Consider the following 24,278-nt stretch of genomic DNA (forward strand, 5'->3'; position numbering starts at 1 on the left):
TCTCTGCATTTGCATGTTAATAGACTTCTACAAAAGGTGTATCCTGGTTCATTGGCAAATAAAAAGCTATTAATTAAAATGTTTATATCTCGAAGTACACACAGGATGACAGAAATGGCTTTTTGAAGCATACAGAGGAATGAAGGAATATTTAGAAAAAAATTCTTTTTTGTTAATCCAACCTAAATTGATACTTAGATAGGTACACTTTATTTTTTAAATAAGTAGTACATTTTACTTACGCCCATTGTCCCTGATTTCAGAGGTGACTAGGCTAATGATTTCTTAAGTCAACTCCTATTATTATATTGTCACTTGTTATAACATCCAGACAGTGGCCAGAGGTACTACCACTCGGCAGTTGTTTGGAAAAACTGTGTTCTTGCTGAGGACACCCTTCAGCTAGAACTACAGAAACATAACTTTAGACAGCACTCTAGCCTCAACTGTGCCACCAGATAGTGGATAAAGTAAGATGAGTCATTTTTAGTGTCTTTTTCTTCTCTGTTGTGCTCAGTATGGAAATGACCAGCATAAAATACTAGTACAAACTACCAGTATAAAGTACCAACAGCATTGCTGCTGTTTAAGAAATGTAAACTCAGCTGAGATTGTGCATGCTTGTTTTGTTTTCATTCCTCAGAGAGACTGATCTAGTTGTCCTGTAGAAGCAAAGTGAAGAAGCAAAGCTACATGTGCATCACAAACAGACAAAATGTAATCTAACCCTGTTCTGTATGGTAGAAGGTAATGTTGCCAAGCGGTTAGCTGCCATCTTGCAGGTGCTGTAGTACTTTAAGGAAATGAACTGCTTTAGCTGTTATAAAAGCAATTAAAAGCCGTTCAAACAAATGGAACACCAGGATGTGACAGATCTAACAGACTGAACTAGGAAATTAGCAGCCTTTTTGTTAGATTAACAGAAAAATCACTAGTGGTATTGACATTCAGGAGTTTGTAGTTGAACAGGTACTACTATAGAACTATATTCAGATTTAACAGCACATTGATCTGTTACCCATTTGCATTGTCATGGCATTTATTATCACTTTAAAAAGCTAGACGTTTATTTCACACAGAGTGAAAGCTTACCATCTAAGAACTCTTCTTGAACTCCTTCAGATTGTAATGCTTTCAATCCCATTGCTATTGATTTCTTCAAGGACATTTTCTGTGTATTTTCTTGGTACCAAGTGCCAGTCCCATTGACAGTGGAAGTTTTGCAGCTGATTGTCGTAATACCTGATGTTGACCTTCTAGATGAAACCCTTAAGGTAAATCTGGAAGGAAGAAACAGCCTCTTCTGATTGTTCAGGTGACTGGATGTTTCTAGATGGAAAATGAAGATGCTGCCTTTCTGACCGCCACAGCTCAGCAGCAGGTGTAGTAATGGTAGTAAAGGAATGAGGGTTGCTTCCTCTCAGGTCAACGGAGGTCAGTTTCACTATGAGAAATTAAATTTCTCCAAGTTCATTTAAACAAAGACGCACCTGTATCTGAATCCCTTTTAGAGAACTTTGTTCCTTGTCTTTTGTCACATTAAAAACCTAGCTGGGCTGAGTTTATTAGGGATTAAGGGGTTTCTTACTATTAGAAGTAAACCGTTAAGTTGAAAACATGTTTTAATTCTGTCTTCTGGTCCTCCTTTATGACCTCTAAATACAAGATTGCATACTGAAAGAATGTTTTCTTTGTTTTCTATGTCTGAATTAAGAAGAATTCCAGGTTCCAGGATTTCCTCATCTCCTATGCCTACGACAGGATTTATGCCTCTAGAAATGCCACTTGCCACCGGAGAACAGGGAGAATTGTGTCGATAACTTTGGCAGGGTTTGAACTAAAGCAAGTTCCTGGCCAGTTCATGCAGCCAGTTTATACAATCTTCAGCATAGGATCTGATACTATCAGAGTGTCTTCATGACCTTCCACAACACCCTTTATCGTCCTCAGAGCCTTCCCAGGAATAGCCTGTTGAAACGGGCAAGAACTTCATCACGGTCTGTTCTGCTGTGGGTGGAGCCGTGAACAGCCACAGAAGTGAAAAAAGGCTGATTTCAGCCTGCATTTGCTTTGGAGAGTGTCACGTAACAGTAGGGTGCGACTGCAGAATGGAAACCATGCAGAATGCATGGTATAAAATTGGGTTGAGAAGACTCCTCACAATAGTGTTGTGGCTGTGGAAGATGATGTGGTATTTGTGCATGTGCAGACACATGCATGCACATTTGACTTTGTGTCTGCAGTGTACTTGGGGTAACAAGAAACAATATCGCAATTGTTGAAAGCAGTAGGAGAGCGAAAGGTGCGCATCTGCTGAATGATTAATGGCTTGAGACATCAGAAAGCAAGATCCAGGTATGAACTCTAACAGGAAAGGTTGGCAAATTCAGGACCACTGCTGTGTGTCTCTGAGACAAACACAGATTCACCCGGGCATGAGTAAGAAGATTTTCAGCTTCTCATTAGCTTCTACCTTCTGTGTCTCCTTCATTGCACTGACATCATGTATTCCTAGTACAGTGTCGTACTGGTTTTCCAGTTCCACTCCATCTGTAGCTGAGACACCGCAGTGCAGACCCATGGTCATGATAGTCTCAGTATGGAAGTGTGTTACTGTCACGGGAACAGGCATGGGGATATACTTCAGCACTTGAACTCTCTCCCCTTTGTGCCATTGTCTTTGCTGGCCGTTTTGCAAATGCTTAAAGTCTACCCTACTTCATTCCTTATTTTAGAGTTTCCTTTGAGTTATGTCACCGTTTAGGTACTGCTTGCTTTATGTCAGTTTTCATAGCTCTCATTTTTCCACAGTTAAGTTGCTACAGATATTAAGTGGGCTAGCGCTGCAGTCACTGCCTGTGAGAAGTTTGTCACTGATGTTCACTAAGAGCTGATGTAGATACTGCGATAACAGGGTCGAACCCTAATAAATGAACCAGCAGTTGGAGAATTGCAGACTATTTCTAAATCCTCTGAGTCTACAGAAAAGGTGAAATACATAAATCTTCATTTTGTGATCAGAAGAAGGCATGAAAGAGAAATTTATTCTCTGATAGCAATGTCATGTACAACAATATAGATAAGAGATGGTGGATATCTTTCTTAAATAATTTTCTTTTATGGCTAACACATGTACTAAAAACAAAGATGAATGAGAGGCCGGTGAGATTAATCAGGCCATATGCTGCAATACCTTGACAGTGAGTGTAAGAACAATGAATGTCAATCAGTTGCTATTAAATATAATGGCCAGTGATTTACCACCTCATTAAAAGATCAGGACACCCAATTTGCTTGTATGTGAATAGCAAAACAAATAGTCATTGAAATTTCCTGATAGGGCATTGAGTTCTTCCTTCAAACTTGCATTAATTTTGCCTTCATAGGAAGAGGAACAATTTAGCAGAGTGGAAGCTATCTCATGGGTATATCGGTGCACAGACTAATACATGGTGACATAAAAATTGTTTTCCAAAAGTAATATCTGTAGGTTTGTGTATGAATTTGTGTGCGTGTGTGTATATACATACTGTATTTCGTCAAGATTTGGCACCAAGGGGAAGTATTGCTTTTTACTTGTTTTAGTATTTGCCGCAGCACCTGGATTTCTTTGAGGTTGTTCCCTACTTGCTGTACACGATACAGGTTCAACAGTGCCATCCTGTGGGTGATCTTAAAGGTTGGAAAGCTATGGCAGATAAATAAATGACCTCAACAGGATAAATTATCATAGAATGTCAGATACTGTATGTCCCCATGCAATCAGCTAGAATATTTCCTCTGGTAGTCAGTCAGACTAATTATTACTTTTCTGTCCAGAAAATTAATAACCAGAAGTATTATAACCAATGGGAAAGTATTTCAGGCAAGCTGATGAGCAGTGTGCTTGTTAGTTTTATTTACTCTGTTGCTGAGAAATGTGGTTTTAATCATCTCGGTGTGTTTCTAATCATCTTGGAATGTATTTTCACAGACAATGCCAAAATCAAAGGCAACTATGTAAATGCAGATAAACACCCCTATAAAGAAGTATCTGGACATCTTTAAGGAGGCATTAGACTGAAACCAAGACTAGCTGGCTTTCATGTTTCATAACCAGAAAATATGAATTCCCAGGCAACCTTGAAGATTAAGCTGGATGGTTTGAACAACTGGCCAAAATGCTTTTAATTCCAGAAAGATAAGGGTAGGATTAAAGTCTGAAGTTTTGTTGACTGAAGATGAAATTCTGCTCAGAATATTTGGAGAACTTTCTGTTCATAGAGTGAATAGCATGCTAGGACAAGGCAGAAAATAACAAAACTTGCTCTAATTAGGGAACAGGTCAGGGATCAATGGGTAACTGCAGATCATACTATTTCATATATGTTTTTCACTTTGCTTGCCTAAGCAACTTGTTAATGATGATGATATGTTTATTGGAAATGAGCAAGGAAATAAAGGGAAAGCTGCTCAGTAGAAGGTTCTGCTCATTTTTCAAGTCCCTGCTGTTTCGGGGTGCTGGAGGGGCGAGGGGCGTGCTGTCTGCATACTGCCTTTGCCTGGTGGTTTGGGGAGTTGGGCGCAGCTCCGCGTTCTGCGGAGGCACCTCTTTGGTTCACAGCCTGTCGTGGAAATTTCTCCTTTGCTTTCTGCAGCTAGAGGCCAACTAAGAGTTGCAGTACGCACCACTGGATTATTTGATTAAAGGAAGGAAACATTGAATTACAAACTCCAGTGTTACTCTTTGGTAGTTAAAAATTATGACATGATTTGTGGTTCCTAAGTCTTTGAAAAACACGTCATGCTGTTATTTATATATTTCATGTGTCTATTTGCCAGACCCACTTAAACAGCAAAAGGTGATCACCAGCACTAAGATATATCATTAATTCCCAAGAGTAGGAAAAGACAATTATGAATCATTCCCATTTAGAAGATTAGTTTAATGTTAACTTTTTTTTTACCTATTTTGAGAAAAAAATCTTCTAGCCTAACAAAAGCCTTGCATCTGTGCAGTTCTTTCCTTTTTAAAGTAGGCTAACCCGTTTTAAATGTTGGCGTAATGGGAATCTTGAGACTGTGCTCATACCCTGATTTATAGTATGTAGATGAATTTTGAATGAATCAGATGTATTGGGAAAATAATCTCTTATGATATTTAATTGAAGGCAGAAAGGGTAATGACATATCAAAGTTTAACCTCTGCACAGAAGAGATTTCTTTGTGGTCCTGATCAGTTCAAGGATGACTGGAGCCCTGGAATATCAGCATTCATATAACTTTTACACATTTCTATCCTAACTGATGTGAATGGGTTTGTGTCATATAAATGTCTAATTTTGGTTCTGAATCTCACTGAAGTCTTGATCTTGATGTTGCCTTATTTTCAGGAGGTTCTGCATTTAATTCTCTGGTATTTTAAAGGTATCTGCTATTATTAGTTTTAAATGTATGTCTTCTGCTTTATTCAAGGATCACTTTCTACTTACACTATAGAGAAAGTAGATGGGAACAGTACTCTCCCCTCTTTTGTATACTGCATGCAAATAGCTCTTGCCTCATACAGAAGGTTCTTCATGCTCTCTTGGCTATTTTTTCTACCTTTGTTTCTCTCTAATTCTTTACTTATGGTGTTCCTGGACTGAATACAGTATTTTAAATGAGGTATACAGTGAGGTACTATTTTTACCATTGCTTTTTCGTATTCTTTATTTGTCTTAGCATGTTGTTTTGATTTTTCTGATCACCAGTGAACATGGAGCACTAGCCTTCTATACTGGCTGGCTGCAGGAAGACCCATTTCCCTTTTCAGGAGCTTTTATAGTTCATGCGGAAAGGAGTGATACATATGCGTCGTTCTATTTCCTGGTTTGTCAACTCTAAACGTAAGCTTTTGTTTTGGATCGCACTGTGAGTGATGCTCATAGTCCTTACTCCAGATTGGATCTGCCATTCAACCTGCCATTGGACATCGGCATCAGATTCAGATCCATCCCACCAGCTAATGGGGCGGTAGGCAATTCAGATGCTGCAAACAGGAGAGTGGCTGCAGGTGTTCATCCCCCGCACGCATGCGGGAACGTGCTGCACTCTTTCCTGCATTTGGGACCGCTCTTAAACAGCTGCGAATCTGTGTAATCTATATACGTATACACGCGTAGCCTCTGCACACGTGTGTGCACATAGACTGTATATATAGTTAATAGCTATAAAAATCCCTGTTAACTTAGAAAACTAATTTATTCAGTTTCTCTATTTTAAATGCAGTTGGATAAATACTCATCTGCCAGATGTATGTACTGTGGCCTGTAGGAAATTTCACAGTAATTCCAATGTCACTGTGTTGGTCTTTACAGTATGTCTGTCAGACTTCGGTTCAACCAATCCCTCTAAGGTGAAGGCATAAGATTTTAGTATTATTAATGCCTCATTTCATCTAGTTAATGATCTTTTCAAGTATTCCATCTTCTTTGTGATTTACTTGCAACGTCAGATAAAGATCTTATTTAAGCTAAGTATTATGAAATAATAGAAATCTTTATTTTATTTGATTACAATCGGGATAAATGAATCCAGTAGAGAGTCTTATGTTAAACAGGTGCAGTTCTTAGCAGCATCGCACGTGTAAAATCAGAGTAAGTTCTTTGAACACTAAGATCTTAACAGATGTGTTCTTTTTCTCCATATGTTATAATAAAATAAGGATTTGCTGTGAAAGTATTGACACACACACTAGGCAGTCTTGGCAAGCATGCCATTGTATTCCTTACACAATATCGGCTGTGGCTATCATTTAACTTTAAATAACTGTGTGCATTAAGTAGCTGTAAAGCACATACATGTATAAACAAAATAAGTTTTTGTCAGAAAGTAATTTTTTTGCTTTCTTGTTTACTGACGGCTAGGCAAAGGAATGCTGCATCTTCAAAACAACATCTGTCAAGCCGATTTCTATCAGATTAAGTATATCCTCAAAGCAACCATCACAGCTTACAAAATACTGGAAATGTAGGTTGTGCTTTGCGTGAAACAGCAATAGAATTTAAAGCACTTGAAAGTGTTTTACAAATGTAGCGATGATAGCCTGCGCATATTCTCCCATTTTTGTTTCTATTTTCGGTAGGTTCTTGGGAAAGATAATGAGCGATGTTGCAACACTGCAGTCCCAGTAGATGTCCCGGAGCGCAATTATGGAGTTATGGTCCTGGCAGCTAATCTGGGTCCACAAAAGCCAATGGTTTGGGAGTCTGGCAGTAGAGACTGAATTTATTGCGAAGAAATTCATCTGTAGAAAGATTTCTCTCATTAAGAATGAAATTAAAGCGTGAATTAGTGACTGATTATCCAGGCCTTTCTCTGATCTGTTGAATTCTTCATTAGTATAGATGTGTGGTTATGTATGCTCTGGCCTGATTCTGGTTCTATAGATCATCAAAGATGACTGATAATATTAAATTTTTAAAGATATTTTCTGGGACAATGTAATCTGGTAAAAATGGGGGGAAAGCCAGTGGCTTTAACATAGAACATAAATACAGACACACTCAATCATTCGCATTTCTGGCCAGCTTTCTGTCTTTTTCCCTGCTGGGTAATAATTAATGCATGAAAATGAGCTTCCTAATAGGCTGGTGTGTCTTCCATAGGAGTGGAGCATTTTGCCTTTGTGATCAGTTAAGTAGAGAGGTGAAGCCTCATTACAGTGTGTGCCCACAGCTGAGTGTGGGAGCTCGGGTCAGCCAGAAATGAATGCCAGGATTTCTGTAAAAGATCTTTGTGGCTGGAGGGTAGAGGTGCTTGAGCTGGAAGCTAGGTCAGCATTCCTATCAGTTCTTCCGTTTTAAAATTTGGAAATCTAGAGTAGAGTGAGAAGAGTCCGGTCAAAAATCCACGGAAATGAGAAGGAAGGGTGGAAGTCAAGGACAAATCTGTTCCAGCTGCATCTGGGTGTAGATATATTCTTGCAACTCTGATTTCCCATTAGGTTGCTCCCTGTGTGTCAGTGAATTGCCCTGTGCTATCCTCCGATGTTCCACATGAACCGTAGGCGAGTTAGTGTGAGGTGTTTCGGTGCCTACCACGTACCCGTGGGATAGTCCTAATTCGTGGCCTGTTTCTAAGACAGTTCGGCTAAAGAAGACAGTCACAGAACGATTGCATATAAACAAGGGTAAATATGTTATTTCATGACAGAGTTCAAGATAAATGCTTTATATCTGAAGGATATAGTTTTTACCAGGAAAGTGGTATTGCTGATTTGTGTCTTCTTTATAAAGATATGCTAGGTGCTTCTGCGGTACTACCTGAAACATAAACCTCAGACTGGATTTTAGCTTAACTGAATATGAAAATTATCTTTATAGGATCTTCAGCCTAGTTCCTTAGACAAAAGAACATATAACTAAGTAAAAATAAGTACGGAAATGTACCAAATATTCTAACTCTGTCCAGCTCTATTCTGTACCTGGGGAACTTAGCACTTGCAAGTTTGGGTCCTTTGAATATCAATAGCATGACATTTGAAACAAGAGACAAGGGTTTTTGAGAAGATTTTGCAATTTGCAGCGGGAAAAGCTGTGTTTGAAGCGACCGTTATGCAAGAGATTCCTTCCGGTTGTCATTTTTGGCCAAAACGATGGAGCATTTCACTTGTTTTTAAAGCAAGAAGCATGAAACACGCAGCAGATAATACAGTGTAGTGGTGGGCAGACAAGCCGTAGCGCGTTCAGTAAATACATGCTCTTTTTGGGAAATGTTGATCTGAATTTCATGCATCATCCAAGAATAGTGAACACTGAAAGGTCGTGGTAAGAATATAAGGAAAAAATCCACCTGATTTGAATTTCTCACTCTCCAATATTGTTAATAGTGCAATGTCAAACAAATAATTGTTTCTCTGAGTGTGACTAAAGCCAGATTCCATGTATAGTTGAAGAGTAACTTGCCACACATTTTTTTTCCATTTACTGTTCATTTCCTTTATAATGTCATGGTGTTAGTTTATGAATGGTACCTTGAGCCACTGCAGTACATCTGTGTTGTGTCAGAGTTATTTCTTTGTTAGTCGGCATCCAGGAAATCTCATGGAGGCTGTAACATACTAATTGGCTTAGTACAATTAGGATAAAATGAAAGTGTTTTGCTATTGATCTTTGCTTGCTACTAGTTTATACTAACAGAAAATTAGATTGAAGAAGTCTAATACAGTTATCAAAATATTCTTTCTTACTGCAGGAAATATCACTGGTACTCTTAAATGGAGGTATTTTAGAGCAGAACTTCCTTCCTTTCTCCCTTTTTTCTAATCCTGTCTTTCTCTTTCTGACTTTTTAAAAATTTCTGGAAGGGATGATGAGGCTTGTTAAATAACTAGGGTGTTCAGAGACTGTGTAGCAATACCGTGACTTAAACAGGGCTTAGGCAATATTTATTAGACCATTATATCAAGTTGTAATACTGTGGTGCTTGTTACCTTAACTTCATATAACATCATATTAATAAAACTTTACAAGCTGTGTAGTTGTAAAATGCATCATAATAATCAGTATCATTCCTCTAATAAATCACTTGATTTGTGTTTGCTTTGTGTTGTTCCAACCTCATCAGCAATAATCTCACAGGGTAGGGACCCTTCTTGTGGTCCAAGGTAATGACCCACCTGCTCCCAGTCCTTGGTTATGGACATGTTCAGAGGGAGGCACAACTTCACCTCTGCGCTCTCCTTCCCTTTGCAATTCCCCAGGTTACATGGTTTTCTCACAGAAGTATTACCTCTATTGTGGAGATTTTCCAGAGCGCCTGGTCTCCATCCTTCTACAGCCTCCATGCAGATTTATGGTTTTCCTTGCCCAGAAGACCCCTGAAGTGGCTGACTAGTCATAATTTAGACACTGTGGCAATGCCCACCGCCAGGGATGAGCTGTTAGCTGTGGCTGCACCTTGGTCCCCATGTAGAGGTGGTCAGCTCAGTAGACGGGTGGCCCAGGGAAACTGGTTGCTCGTGCTGACCAAGCTTCAGAGTCAAATTCTACCTGTGGAGAGTCTGTTCCTGTTGGCATGGAGGGAGGGCTGCAAGTGAAAAAGCAAGGCAGGCTTTGCTTTATGTTTTTTAACATCTGTTTTATTGCAGACATGATTCTCCTTCATGTAATAGAGTAGATAAGTATCTGCTTGAAAATCTATCATTTAAAGTACTGAGTGTTGTTTTTTCTGAGGCTCAGAATCTTAATCCATTTGATTGACAGATATAAACTTGAATTTTATTTTATTCTCCATCACAGCAGTAAGTTTAGTCCAACTACAGTTTTCATTGTTGCAATACAAATGTACTAAGCCTAAAGTACTGCTGGCAGCTTATATATAAAATTTGAGGATTAAGAAACCAACGCAAACAAACAAAGACTCTCAGCCTTAAGTAAGGAACAGAGTGTTGTTGGACTAGCCTTTTACTGCTGTCACAATTAATGTGAAGTAATAGCAGCCAAAACCTACAGGTCTGTTCTTGGTTGCACTAAGTACTAGTAAGGCAATAGTCATTTGAAGAGGAAATGTCTTGTCTATTTGAAATATTCATTAATTGCCAGAAATGACACTTTTTTTTGCATTGTATGTGTGATGTATTTTTCATTTTCACCTTCTAAATAATTTGTACAAATAATCCCTCTTATTTTTTTCAGCCCACCTAAACCAACGGTGTTCATCTCTGGTGTCATTGCTAGGGTAAGATTATCATTAAATTTCTTTCAATCATAGAAAAATTATGGCTTTTCAGAATTATCACTGATCAGAGCAAAATTAATCTTTTTCATTCCCTTTCCTCTTTTATGAGAAGAGGCTTTGTGTTTTGTATATTTGTGTTAAGTCCCTTTGAGCATTCTTTTTGGTTTTGTGTGAAATTGAAATTATTTATTGAAATTACTTCCACTGTTTTACTTTGAATTTTAGCACTTTAAGTTTATTGGATCTTCTTTTCATATCTAAGCTAGATATTACAGCATTCATTTCCTTTGAAAGCGGTTGCATGTTAAGTCTGCTGCTATAGCTTGATCTGTGAGGAGGAGCAACACTCCTGCCTGTAAGGAGCCATGTTTGAAGATACATGTTTCAGCTGCCGTATGTGCCTTGAGGTACTTGGAATTCAAGGTGTTACTCCCTGGATTTTAACAGCAGGCAGGACCTGCAAATCCATAACCTAAATCATTAGTATTAACTAGCCATTAATCATATGATCAGTAATTCATGCCTTGTGCGTTGTGACAGGGTTTTTATCGTAGCTTTACATGATGGGTGCCTTTACCATGGTGGCCTTATATCACTGGGGTGTGTAATGTGGTTTACTCTAAGATGCTGTGATTGTGTCAGGACACATAGGTGGAAAGAGCGAGCTGATGCCATTCTCCCTAGCGCGTAAGGATAGTAGACAGGCACTGCTGTATTTCCTGGACCTCCATCTGCACCGAGGTGGATACCTATTTAGGCATTTAGATGCCTGATTACTTCTAACTAATTGCTGCATTAATGTTTAGTAATGTTGGTAGCACTTTAGCAGTTGTAGGGTAGTGATATTTTTTTTATGAGTGACTTAGGAAATCTCAGACATAAAAAACACAGGCTCCCAGTTCAGTAGGCGTGCAAAAGATTCAAAATGAAAATAAACTATTGTCTTAATTTTGTAACTCAGGTCTTCTTTAGCTAATCAATTACTTGATAGGGTACTATACTTATCTTCAGTAAGCTGTCAGCTGCAGGTTTGTTTATTAACCTGTCAAGAGCAGAATTGTTCTATGATTTTCTGAGACTTTATAGCTCCCAAACATGTATCAAAATTTCTTCTCTATGTAATAAACAACACCTAGCATGCCTTTCTGAACCCAGAATAATTTTTCAATTACATTTTCAAGATTCCTGGTATTTAATAGTTCTCATCAGTGTCAGGCAGAGCTTTATATACTGTGACCTGTCCTGTTTATCAGACAGAAGGCTCCTCATCAGGTTTGTGGGTGGCACCAAACTGAGAGGAACAGGTAATAAGTTTGAGGGCAGGGCTGCTACTTGGAGGGACCTGGAGAGGCTGGAAGAATGGCAGGCAGCAGCTGGACACGAGCCAGCTGCATGGAAAACAGCAAGAAAGCCAACATTAACTGGGAAGTAGCTGGTAGATTGAAGGAAGGGATTCTCCCCCTCTGCTCAGCAGGCTTTAGACCACATACGGACTAGTTTGTCCAGTTTTGGACACCCCGGTGTATGAAAGGTGTCGATAAACCAGAGCAAGTTCACTGGAGGGTCACTAAGATGTTCAGGTTGCTGGAGGAGAGGCTGAGGGAACAGGTCTTGTTTAGCATGGAGAAGAGATGGTTTTGGGAGGTCCTAACAGCAGCCTTCCCACATCTACAAGGTAGTTACCAAGAAGATGGAGCCGGGCTGTTTGGAGTGGTGCGTGGCAGGCAGACAAGAAACAAACACAAATTGAAATGGAAGGGCCTGACTAGACATAAAAAGATAAACTTTTTCACTGTGAGGACATTCAGGCAGTGGAGCAAGTTGCCTGGAGGGGCTATTCAGTCTCTGTCCTTAGAGGTTTTCAAGACCGGACTGGATAATAAACCTTGAGTAAGTTGGTCTGATCTCACAGCTAGCTCTGCTTTGAGCAGGAGGTTGGGCTAGAGACATCCTGACGTCCTTTCCAACCTGAATTATTCTACAATACATCAATTCAAAGATAGGCATTTCCTGCTAATGTTTACAGACTGACTCTGTCATCTGCTCAACCATGTACAGTACTCACAAGTCATAGAAGAGCTGCATTCACGTCACCTGTTTGGGACAACGAGATGTGAGGGGTCAGAGAGGTATAGAAAAGGCAAACGGCAGCATCAGGGGCAAAGAAAGTAGGAGATGTCAAGTCTGAGAAAAGGAGATCTTTGAAAATTGGAAGCAACTTGGAATAGAGAAAAAAGTGAAAAAACGTAAAAAGTTAACCTAGTGATCAAGATTAAAAAAAAAAAAGAACAGAGAAGGAAGAATTTGGAGTAGATCGAAATGGGGTCAGGTGTGGAACAGGCCATCTGAGACGTCAGCTTTGTACAAAATACCTCTGTGTAAGGTTGTCGCCCCATGAGCCGATGGAATCCGGGGAGTTTCTGGCTTATGATATGTTTGTCCCAGTTTCTAAAGAGGGAAGTTGTGGTGCTGTTCTCCTCCCCCTGTCACTGAGCACTGGCAGTAGTTGTTCCCCATTGCTTTTTGAAAACCTCATGGGACTGACCCTAGAAGCGACAGTTGTAAATAGGTGGCCTAAGGGTTACACCTGAACTGAGCCTGCCCAACAGCAGCACGTGAGAACTAACACTAGCAGACCTGGTTAAAAGAGCATGTTAAACTTAAAAGCCAGCCACCCTGAAGATTTCAGTCCAAAGTAGTTTTAGATCCTGCCTTTCTTCCTACAGAACTGGCATTCCTACAGTAGGGTTTTTTGTGCAGGTAGTTTTTCACACTGCCTTACCTTATCTGTAAAATAGTCTCTTCTTTCTGGTTGCTTTGTGAAAACCAAACAGGTCAAGGAGATCTGACCATACAGAGCCAGTGAAAGTGGCTTAGCATGAGGAGCTTTTAAGCACTGAAGATAGGAATGTTGGGGTTTTTTCCCCTTGGATCCCTTTAAGATACTGTGTTCTCGGATGATGTGTGTAATTTGGAAGAAGTGAAACTTGTGTATGAGAAATTTTGAAGTTGGCTAAAAGAATGGCGAGGTAGGATGTGTACCGGAGTAACGTGCAACACTGTTTTCCATCTGCTTTTCACATTTCTAAAAACTTACATCCACTTGGATGGGAAAGTAGGCTTTTAAGATCTCTTAAATTTTTCCTGGTGTGTTCTTTGAACAGGGCGATAAGGACTTCCCTCCAGCTGCAGCTCAGGTGGCTCATCAGAAACCACATCCTTCCGTGGAAAAGCTTCCTCACCCGCAACATGTCAAACAGCACATCCACCAGCCTCGCAAGTGAGCTCTCCATCAAAATCTCAGCCAAACTGCCGACAGTGAATAAGTTTTCAAGAGAAGGTGAAAACCCTTTAGGATTCACAATATTGAATCAGTAAAGTTGACCTCTAAAATAATATGCTGTTCCTTCAATTCTCAAAGGTTAATAAGAATGAAGACATTGTTCAGTTGTTAGCCCAGATGGAAAATTCTCTATTAAGTATTTGCTGATCAGGAGTGGGTTTTTATAAGATTTTCTTATTGCCAAGATAAAACTTTAGTATGAATGATATGATTAATGAGCTTAAAACTTGTACTTTCAGTTGTGGCATCGCAATAGCAGATAGTTAATGTAGTTTTTATGCTAAGCCGGTAAGGAAGACTAGCCCTTTTGTACTGGTACCTTTACTATCTGGAGGGAGTTTGTTGTGTGTGTTGAGGCAGAAGTCAGTGGTTGTCCTGATTATGTAGAACCCTTGCAGCCTTCAGTATGCTACGGTGTTACGCCCCAGTGACCATGCCCTCTGATTTCAACTAGTGAGATCATAAAAGGGCCCAAAAACATTCTCAAGTGGGCAGAGATCCAGCTGAATCTTCTTTACACCCCTTTGCACTCACACAGTCTTGTTGAGGTTCTTCCATTTGGAGATCTGTGGGTATGGAGAGGGGAAAGAAATCGGAGTTACAAGAATACTGCTGCTGTAGGCAACTGATTTGTGATCTCATGGGTCTCGCTGTGGGCTGTATTTTTATGAGGTGATGATTTCTAAATTCCAATAACAAGCTGAAGGAGCTCAGGACCCTCCAGAATTGAACTTAAAATAAACTGGCGAAAAATCTGTTTTCTTTTTTAACTTACGGTTTGAGATCACTGTTTGAAACTAAGAAATCCCATTAGTAAATGTGTTTAACTTTATGACCCAACCCCTGTTGCACACCATATTTTTTCCTAGTGGCCTTACTGTGAATAAGGACAGTAGTGATATGAGTGAATAAAAAAAGTTACTTTTCAAATAGAGCAATCGGATTAGTTTTGGCCACATAATTAAATCTTTTGATTGCACAGTTCAAAGTCACTTAGCTCTACAATTTTCCTTCTGCAACTCATCTCTGTAAAACCCAGGAAAATAATTTTTGAAACATTCCACCTACATTTTTCGAGGGTACTTCTGTTTTTAACTGACTATAAATAGGGTATGGCCTTTAGTGCTCTCTAGGTTTATAAAACTTCTAATAACGTCAAAAAAGTGGGTACCGGAGCTAGTGCTGCAAACATTCCCCTGGCAAATCAGTGAAAGTTCAGGGTCACTTGGGGCTTTACTAGTTCATTTATGTTTAAAATCAAATAGTATAGAAAACCAGTGAGGAGAGTTTTAAAAATAGTATTTTTTAAAATTTCTGCAGATGAAATAATCATTCCCTGAGTAGGTGATTTAAAACAACAAACTCATGTGAAATATGGCCCATTTCACAAATGGAAGAACTCACTTCATGGGGGTGAGAGGGACCTGGCATTTCCATCTCTTCATAGGGTTGAAATGGAAATGATGTTTTGCAAAAGATATGCATGGATATATTTATTCTACACCCAAGGAAGGATGTACAACCTTTGTATGCAATCCTTATTGTCAGTTTAATTAGATAACCGTACTTGCCTTAAGGAATAAGCATTGTTTATAAGAATTATTCTGTATTAGAATATGCATAACTTTTAAAATAGGCTTTCTGTTTCTGATGTCGGTACGTCTGAGGCCTTGTTTGTAGCCGCTCATGAGCGTACAAGTGATTCACACATGAGTAACTCATTCATAAGGGTAGCATCGTTGAGCCTTGTGGAATATCTGCATGAGGTAATTTGTTGGCAGGAACGTTTGCAGATTCAGGACAGAAAGCGGTGGCATCTCCTTAATGGTGCAGCCAGTAGCTGTCAGTGTGCTGCGTCAGCAGTGAAGCAGATCATCACAGTCCCTTGGTACTGGTAGCTGCTGGCTGGAGAGTGAGCTGGATGGGACTGAGCTCTCCTGGTCTTGTGCCTACGTCTGAAGTAGTGTCTAGACTCCAGCTGTAGTCAATGGTGATGTAGTCAAGACAGTTGGTAGAGTTTAGGTACGGCGTCTTTGACCAAATGGAAGTGTCTTTCAAGATGAGCTGGATAACTCTTGAATCCCTTGACTGCACTGGAAAACTAAACGTACCTCAGTTAGAAGCACACAGTTCGGTGGGGCTGGGTACCTCTACTCTGTCTCTAGTAGTAGCTGGTAGAAATGCTTCTGAAAGCAACACCACATTTCCATTCTAATACTAAAAGTTAAGAACATGGATGCTTTTGAATTCCGAACTACTGCTCCTGGTTGTTAATGCAATATATACAGCACATATAGACAATACCTGAATTTTGTCTTTGATTAGTTAGATGGATATGTAACTTTATGCAATGGAGTATGACTCTCAAGATAGCTTTAGTGGCTTTTAGAGCGCAGGAATTCCTATACGGTTAGAAAACGTCTCTGTATGAAAGCATATTGTATATTGTTGGGAGGTATCCATGTTTATACATAGGTGTCCTTACCAAAGCATTACCTTGCCCAAAATAAAGAATCATAACTGGTGATCTGGATTGCCTACTGATGGTTATTGATGCTTTTTAAATATGTTACGATAACATACAAGCACAGGACCTGTTCAGATGTTACCTTGAAATGATTGCAAAAGAAATTTTCTGTAATTGTTGCATTATTGCCACATTGACAATAAAGCATGAAGTTGTATATTGGCCTCATTTTTCTGTAAGCACAAAGTAAATCAGCAGGGTGCGGTTTTGTTGGGTTTATGGGATCTTATTACAGTATGCTGCATGACTAATCAACATTTTATAGATAGTGAAATTTATTAGGAAGTTTTATGACGCAGTGGATGAGTTGTTTTGGATAGTCCAGTCTCATTTAAAATAAAAAATAGATGCTACCAGCTAGAAAGGGAGTTGCTGTTTTCCACTATGAAATTGAAGATCCTCACTCTATCTTTGCAAAGCTATAGAATCTAAGCCTGGTAATAAATCAGTACGGTAAAGGAAATGAAATTTAACATTTTCCATTGCTTTTCAAGTTCTAATCTTCTTTCAGAAAAAGGAAGTATTGTAATCAGAAGAGGTGGCAAGCTTCTCAAACTGCAGTTAACATTACATAGGGCATGCCATAACACAAGTGATTCACAAAAGAGTTTGGAGAAATGGCTGCTGCATTTCTGGAAGCTTTCTGATACTTTGGGCATCCTATATTTAGCATATGTGTAGTATGTAAATAATACAAAAAATACATGTGGTATGGTGCAGATATGATAGATTTAGTGCCCTGGGACTGTTGCAATGTTACATCCTTAGACACTGTGCACTTATAGAATCACAGAGTCATTTAGGTTGGAGAAGACCCTTAAGATCATTGAGGCCAACCATGAACCTAACACTGCCAAGTCCACCACTAAACCATGTCCCTAAACGCCACATCTACACATCTTTTAAATCCCTCCAGGGATGGTGACTCAACCACTTCCCCGGGCAGCCTGTTCCAATCCTTGATAACCCTTTTGGTGAAGAAATTTTTCCTAATATCCAACCTAAACCTCCCTGGCACAACTTGAGGCTGTTTCCTCTTGTCCTATCGCTTGTTACTTGAGAGAAGAGACTGACCCCACCTCATTACAACCTCCTTTCAGGTAGTCGCAGGGAGCGATAAGGTCTCACATCAGCCTCCTTTACGTGCTACATTATTCAAAAAATCTTGTCTTTTTGGGGAAAATACATGTGCACTATGTCTGGCATGCTGTTGATTGAGTTGTCCATAATAATTCCAAGTTCCATGATAACAGTCAGCAGTATTGCAAATGTTATTAGTGATTAGAAATTTTTTACTTCTAGTTTCAACAGTATGGTTTACCCTTTTTGTCATCGGATGTCTTGAAACATAAGTCTTGTACTTTTATCTGTGGTAGTATGATCATCACATGCTCCTGGCTGTTTAATGAAAATACTCACAGCAATCTGTTTCATACAAAGGTGAAGGGGATGGATTGGACATATGTTTTTGTGCCTTTGGAATAACATTCTTCTGAATACTTGCCATCTTCGTAGGTGGGGGACGGGGGGTGTTTATAAACCACGTCTCATGTCCCCTTCAGATTTGGGTATATCAAGCTTAAAATGAGATTTAAGTTTAGGCCAATGCCTTTAGCTATAAGATTAAGATATGTTGATTGCATTTTAGAATATGTGGGGGTGACACTAAGGCTACAGTTACTTATGCAGCAGGAAGAGATGTTGCTGGTCAGATGCTGCAATGTTGTAAATAATTAAGAAGACATCTCTGTTTTAGTTGAACTTCTTTGCACACAAACATCTTCCTCACAAGATAAAGACACTTGAATATAACTGGTTACAGCTACCATTATCTGCTCTGTCAGTAAAAGAGGAATGCAGATCATAGTGAGTGGAGGAGCCTCAATGAGAAGAAACTGAGTGAAATCTACAGCGGTAAGTCATCAGATTTCTTCAGCAGATGGGTAAAATAGATCTGTATTGTAGTTGTAGCCTTTGGTAAGTACTATGCATGATTGTATTATGTAAAATTAGTAAAGGTAATTACTAAGTACCTGATTGGCTTTCCTAAAGAATTCTTTTTTTCCTCAGAATTTCTCTATCACACCTCTGGCATGCATACATTTTTCTGAGGAAGGAGGTTTGTATTTTGCTTGTCGCTGTGTTCTTGGGTCTCCTTCAAGAACATGTATTTATTGGTTTTCCTCATCCCCCATCAGAGAAGAGACTGCATCTAGTGTATACTATTTTCTGAGTCTTTTCATAAAATGGTAGCACTAGTATTTAGATAGGAAACCTGAGAGGAGAGGTGGAATGGGTTGTATTTGACAAAGCACTCCACGAACAGAGTCAGTTCTGCTGCAAAGACTGTTTCCCTTCCCCTCAGGATGCTGATCGGAGGTGAGAAAAAGAATACAATGCCTTTTTCTGAAAATGTAATTTATTACTGCTTGGAGCTGACAGGCATGCATGGTTGCTGATGATTTTTTGCAAAACACACTCCCAATTCTGCCAGGGACAAAACTGAAACACAGATAGTAAAGCTATTGCAAGCATAGATCTTGCAAGTGACCTTGAAAGAAGGTCTGTAATATAATCTGTGCTGCCCAGCTTGCGTTGGAGGTATTTTTAGAAAACTCAAGTGGCTGGCATTCTGTAGGTCACTCACGGCTTTAGAAAAAGAAAAGCATTTGTAATCCACAGTGATTTTAAGGATTATAAAAATTGTTTAGCTGTTAACGAGCTGCGAGCTCTCTATAGCCAACGGTAAGGACGCATGTATTACCTTTGGTGTATTCTCACATTGTTGTGACTAAAGCTGGTTCAGCAAAATGTTTTTTGTCCTTTCTGGCTGGCAAACAAGTGGCAGTTTATGAAGGTATGTAAAATAACAGCTTACAAGCCGTTTTTGGTAGGCTGTCTCGGGTGTAACGGATGTCTGATACCATGTTGAGAAGGATAATGACGTCACTTTCTTACGTATGGAGGAGCAAGTGCACTGGAGAGCACAGTGACTAGCCTGGCTTCTCTCTTAAACCAGAAGCATCTCTTAAATGCAGAACGGCGGATTTAGTTCAAATGAAAAGCAAAAGTTAACTGCTAATCTCTGCATGCTGCCAGCAGCTGAAATAACTAGTGTCTCATCACGTTTCAGATGTGGCTGAAACCACAGATACGTTCGATGCCTTTCTGAGTAAAACTGTGCCAGCGTGCCAGGGTTTGGGTCTGAAGGAAGAGGCATCAGTTTACGTCCTGTTTTACACTTACTGTAAACTGAAACTGTAAATCTGAAAACTCTGCTTAGCATTTTAAAAAAAGCGCTTTATTTCTAAAGTCACATACACCTAATTTTAGGCTTCGTTTCATTTTTTAAGTGATGTGTCACTGCAGTGAGGATTAACCTTCCACTTGTTTGAGTTCTGCTGTGACCTCGTGGTTCATTTCTTTAAAAAGCTGCTTTAATCCGTGATTGTTTCTGTGAATTCAGAGCCGATTTTCACAAACGGGAGCCGTGGACAGTGGGTTCCTGCTGAGGGACTCCTAATGCTGATGGAGGTCAAGGCGTAAAGGCAGAGCCCACAGAAGCGGTTCACGAGGGAGGGAGGCGAGCCTTCAGCTGCCAGGGAAGACCCAGAAGGTGGGGGACAGGGGTTGGGTGTCCTAGTTTTGGCTGGGATGGAGTTAATTTTCTTCCTAGTAGCTGGTATAGTGTTATGTTTTGGGTTCAGTGTGAGAAGAATGTTGATAACACACGTTTTCAGTTGTTGCCAGCTAGTGTTTATACCAAGTCAAGGGTTTTTCGGCTTCTCATGCCCAGCCAGCAAGAAGGCTGGGGGGGCACAAGGAGTTGGGAGGGGACACAGCCAGGACAGCTGACCCCAACTGGCCAATGGGGTATTCCATACCGTGTGATGTCATGTCCCGTATATAAACTGGGGGGAGTTGGCCTGGGGGGATCGCTGCTCGGGAACTAACTGGGCATCAGTCAGCAAGTGGTGAACAATTGCATTGTGCATCACTTATATATTCCAACCCTTTTATTATTACTATTGTCATTTTATTAGTGTTATCTTCATTGTTAGTTTCTTCTTTTCTGCTCTATTAAACCGTTCTTATCTTAACCCAGGAGTTTGGGGGTTTTTTTCCCCGATTCTCTCCCCCATCCTACGGGGTTGGAGGGGAGTGAGTGAGTGGCTGCGTGGTGCTGAGTTGCCGGCTGGGGTTAAACCACGACACGGGGATAGAAGCCCTGAGGCAGCAGGACTGGTCAGACGTTCGGAGCTGGTGGTCTTCACCTCCCGCTGTTGTCCTGGCACGCGTTACCCAAGTACCGCAGACGCGCGGGATGAGCGGAGCTCCAGTTCTCTGCTCCGAGGGGCAGCTCCAAGCCGGTCTGTCCCCGGGGCAGGGTGGTCGGCTGGGTTTGTAACGGGGTGGGGGGGAACTCGGAGGAAGCGAAAGGTCTCGTAGCTTTGTCTCTTGAAGACCAGCGGGCGGGGGCACGTGCTTGGTGGAATGTTGCGCGGTTCGTTTGTCTTTTCTTGACATGTTTAAATCTGCAGTGAACAGGAGCTGTGACTAAAGCGGTAAACCCTCAAGTATTAAAACTAGAATACTAAGTGGATCAGCACAGAACTGGATTCAGTTGTGCTCTGTGAAACTGTTGTTAGAAGATGATGAGAGAAAAGAAACTGAGCTATCATCTCTTTTCAGAATTGGATACTGACCGTTTCTTATGCTGCTCAGTGACCTCAATTTCCACTGCCTAATTATATACTGAAAGTACAATTCATTGATTTGTAAATCTACATGTCCTTGAATCTTTTTGCATGGGAGAGACCTTGGGATAAGGAAAATCTGCAAATGCAAACATTTCAACAAACTTCTGGTTCTTTTAACCTACAAGGTTTAGCATAAAGAAATATGTATTATCTCTCTTCTCTGCGAAAGCCAGCACTGGGTGTATGTGCATGTAGGATGTGGAATTGAGACATATTCTAACTGAATAGAGAGACCTAATTAATATTCTGGTGTGTGTGTACCTACAAAGAGAGAGAACAGTCAATTTTAGAAACTAAGATGTAATATTTTATTCATCCCAGAGGCATTAAGCAACGTGAGATCAGATTCCTTGGAACACACAGTTTGGGTGAACACCTCTTCACTGTGTTAAATCTGAGTTGCTAATAAAACCCCCTACATTAGAAGCTGATTCCTTACCTAATTCCTACTCTCTGCATAAAAGATAATGAATAGCAAATGCAAGAATTCTCTTTTAAGGCCTGATTTATCACCCAGAACAGAATAAACATTAGCCCGCTGCCGATGTGACAATTGTGACAGCTGGAGGGGTCTGGAATGAAAGGCTGAAGCCTTAAATAAGCCTTTCAATTGAGCTTATTATGAGGACGTTTGTTAAACACACGGCCTCGCTTTTCACCATGCCGAATAGCTCCTACAATCTACACGCTGGAAACCTATACTTCATAGTACGAGCGCTCTACTTTGCATGCTAATAGCTGGTTCACTGTTAGCCAGTTGTTGTTCAGATAAATATTTATAGAGAGTATAGAGCGTGATCTGATTATTTGTCATGATTCATAATATTCCTCTCTCCTAGGTTCGTCTGTTTAGTTTGTTTACAGACACAGTTTTTTTCCTGGCTGTCATCGTGCACAGTCCTTTGCAACAGGTATGACTTTGTTTAGAGGGAGCAGGTTAAAAGGCAGAATCTGTACCTTGAAAGGTATAGAAAATGCTACCAATGGCATCTAAGCAGCCCTCTCCTGGGAGATTTAGGATTCCTACAGATGTAGATTCCTTCAAGGCAGGTTATTTTCCCATCCCATGCAGGCCACCAATCTTTCAGAGAGGATTTCTCCTTTGTGTTTACGGAGTCCTGTTAACTTCAGTGATAGTCTCCAAGAAATTAAGGTAACTTCAGATTTATTTTGCAGGACTGGAGTGTCAAACTAGATATTTTACATGAGGTAGGGACCACCAAATGTCTCTCTTCTCAGACACTGTAAGGCATACCAGCTGGAAAGATGGTGGAGGAAAAGACTTTGCTTTTCATTATGCAAGTTGTGTTTGTGGAGCTTTGCAGAGGAATGTCAGTGTTTGTTAGATGACTGTGTCCCATCTTCAGTTCTGCGGCTTTTTTAATGTTGGTTTCTGGGCTTTTTGCTTACTCACAGATGTGTTGTAAAGCCCTGGCTTCAGGGAGTGAAATGAAATTTATCATGCAAAATATGAGCCCAGCCTGTCATTGTGTAGGCCCTGTGGTTTCAAAAATAGGGGACTGGAATTCAACAGAGCTCCTCCTCAGAAGAAGAGCAGTGTTCCTTGCTGGAATAGCAAGTTTAGAAGAAGAGATGGTATGAGTGAAAACCTGAGTTATTTTGAAAACAGTTGAGCAAAATGCTTTAGAGTCAGTTAGCTTCCTAGATAGGAAGGGGGGGGAAAAAATCACTATTATAACACACAGGTGTACACGTACATCTTTATACATACATGTTGTATAATTCAGTATTACCTGATTTTAATAACTAGGGGAAAATATTCTAATTTTGCAGTTCCTAATAAACGAGTGTGCAGTACGTTTCAGCAGAAGCAAACATAAGCCCTACCACAGCCATTCTTTGAGGAATGATGTAAACCCCATGTTAATTTACAAAAGCAGTCCCAGGGTTACTGCTCTGCAGTTTGTCCTTTACCTACGTGGTGCTTTGCCTATAATCTAGCAAGACTGCAAGGCAATTGGCAAGATATCAGCCTGGAGATACTAGTGAAATGCTTTTAATAGTCAGAATCAAGCAGGAACTTCACTCTTGATTTATTGTCCTTTATGTTCTGAAAATACAAATATCTCTGTGGCTGTTTGTAAGGAGCTGAGATTATAGTGTGAAAAGATTAAAGCACAGCACTTCAGGAAGAAGAGATGTACCAATTACCCTGAGAAGCAATTCTAAATAGCATTAGTGACCTAGCACTACTACCCTGAAAGGTGTCTAAATAAAGATGGCACCTCTGTGTTCATTATGGGCCACTGCATTTTGATAGCTTATAATATGTACTCAAGGTAAAATGCTAGAGCTGATGTAAATGGAGACTATTACTTTGATGGCATTATAGTTCTAATGGGTCATATAAGCTACAAGCAATGAATATGAGCCCTGTGTATTTTCAGCCATGTTTGCTGGCATAAATAATAATACAGCTGAAGACTTTGCTTTCCATCACCTGTGCAGCAAAAGCTCTTCAAGTGTAAAAGGAGAGGTGAACTTGTTTTCACTCTGCAAACTTAACAGAAACGCTTCTTAAGAACAAATCTTTGATCCCAGCGCAGCTTGCTGACAGCATCTGCTGGCATTGGCCGGGGCATCGCTTCAGGGTGGTCAGTGCGGATTTGGGAGGGACTTCTGGCTTCACAGCCCTTCCCATCAGCAACAGCAAGGGAGAAAAGAAAGAGACAGAAAGATTCTGCAAGAACATCAGCTGAGGGGTAGGAGGAGGGACTGGACTTGTAAGAAAAACCTGTCGGACCTGGAGCCGCTCAGAGGCAGCCGTGTATAACACGGAGGTCTGTCCCGTCTGCGGGCGTCTCGCTTCCAGTGCTGCCGCCCTCAAGGACAGGCCGTCATGCCGCGCCGCGGCCGGGCTCCTCCGCGTGCCTCGCAAACTCACAGGTGAAATTTGGCAGAGCGACTGGTGCTGTTCTGTGGTGGG

At 40.4% G+C, this 24,278-nt stretch overlaps 1 protein-coding gene across 1 annotated transcript in view; it reads left to right on the forward strand.

Annotated features, from left to right (window-relative positions):
- DAP (death associated protein) overlaps nucleotides 1–16,728 on the forward strand; it is a 55,867-nt gene extending 39,139 nt beyond the window's left edge. Inside the window, exons 3-4 of the mRNA XM_075052224.1 lie at nucleotides 10,659–10,701; nucleotides 13,866–16,728. Of these exons, the coding sequence (XP_074908325.1) occupies nucleotides 10,659–10,701; nucleotides 13,866–13,985 (163 nt within the window). The 3' untranslated portion in view covers nucleotides 13,986–16,728. The remainder of the gene's footprint in view (nucleotides 1–10,658; nucleotides 10,702–13,865) is intronic.
- Nucleotides 16,729–24,278: the final 7,550 nt, after the last annotated feature.

Source organism: Buteo buteo, chromosome 20, assembly GCF_964188355.1.
Source record: "Buteo buteo chromosome 20, bButBut1.hap1.1, whole genome shotgun sequence".
NCBI classification, from domain to species: Eukaryota; Metazoa; Chordata; class Aves; order Accipitriformes; family Accipitridae; genus Buteo; species Buteo buteo.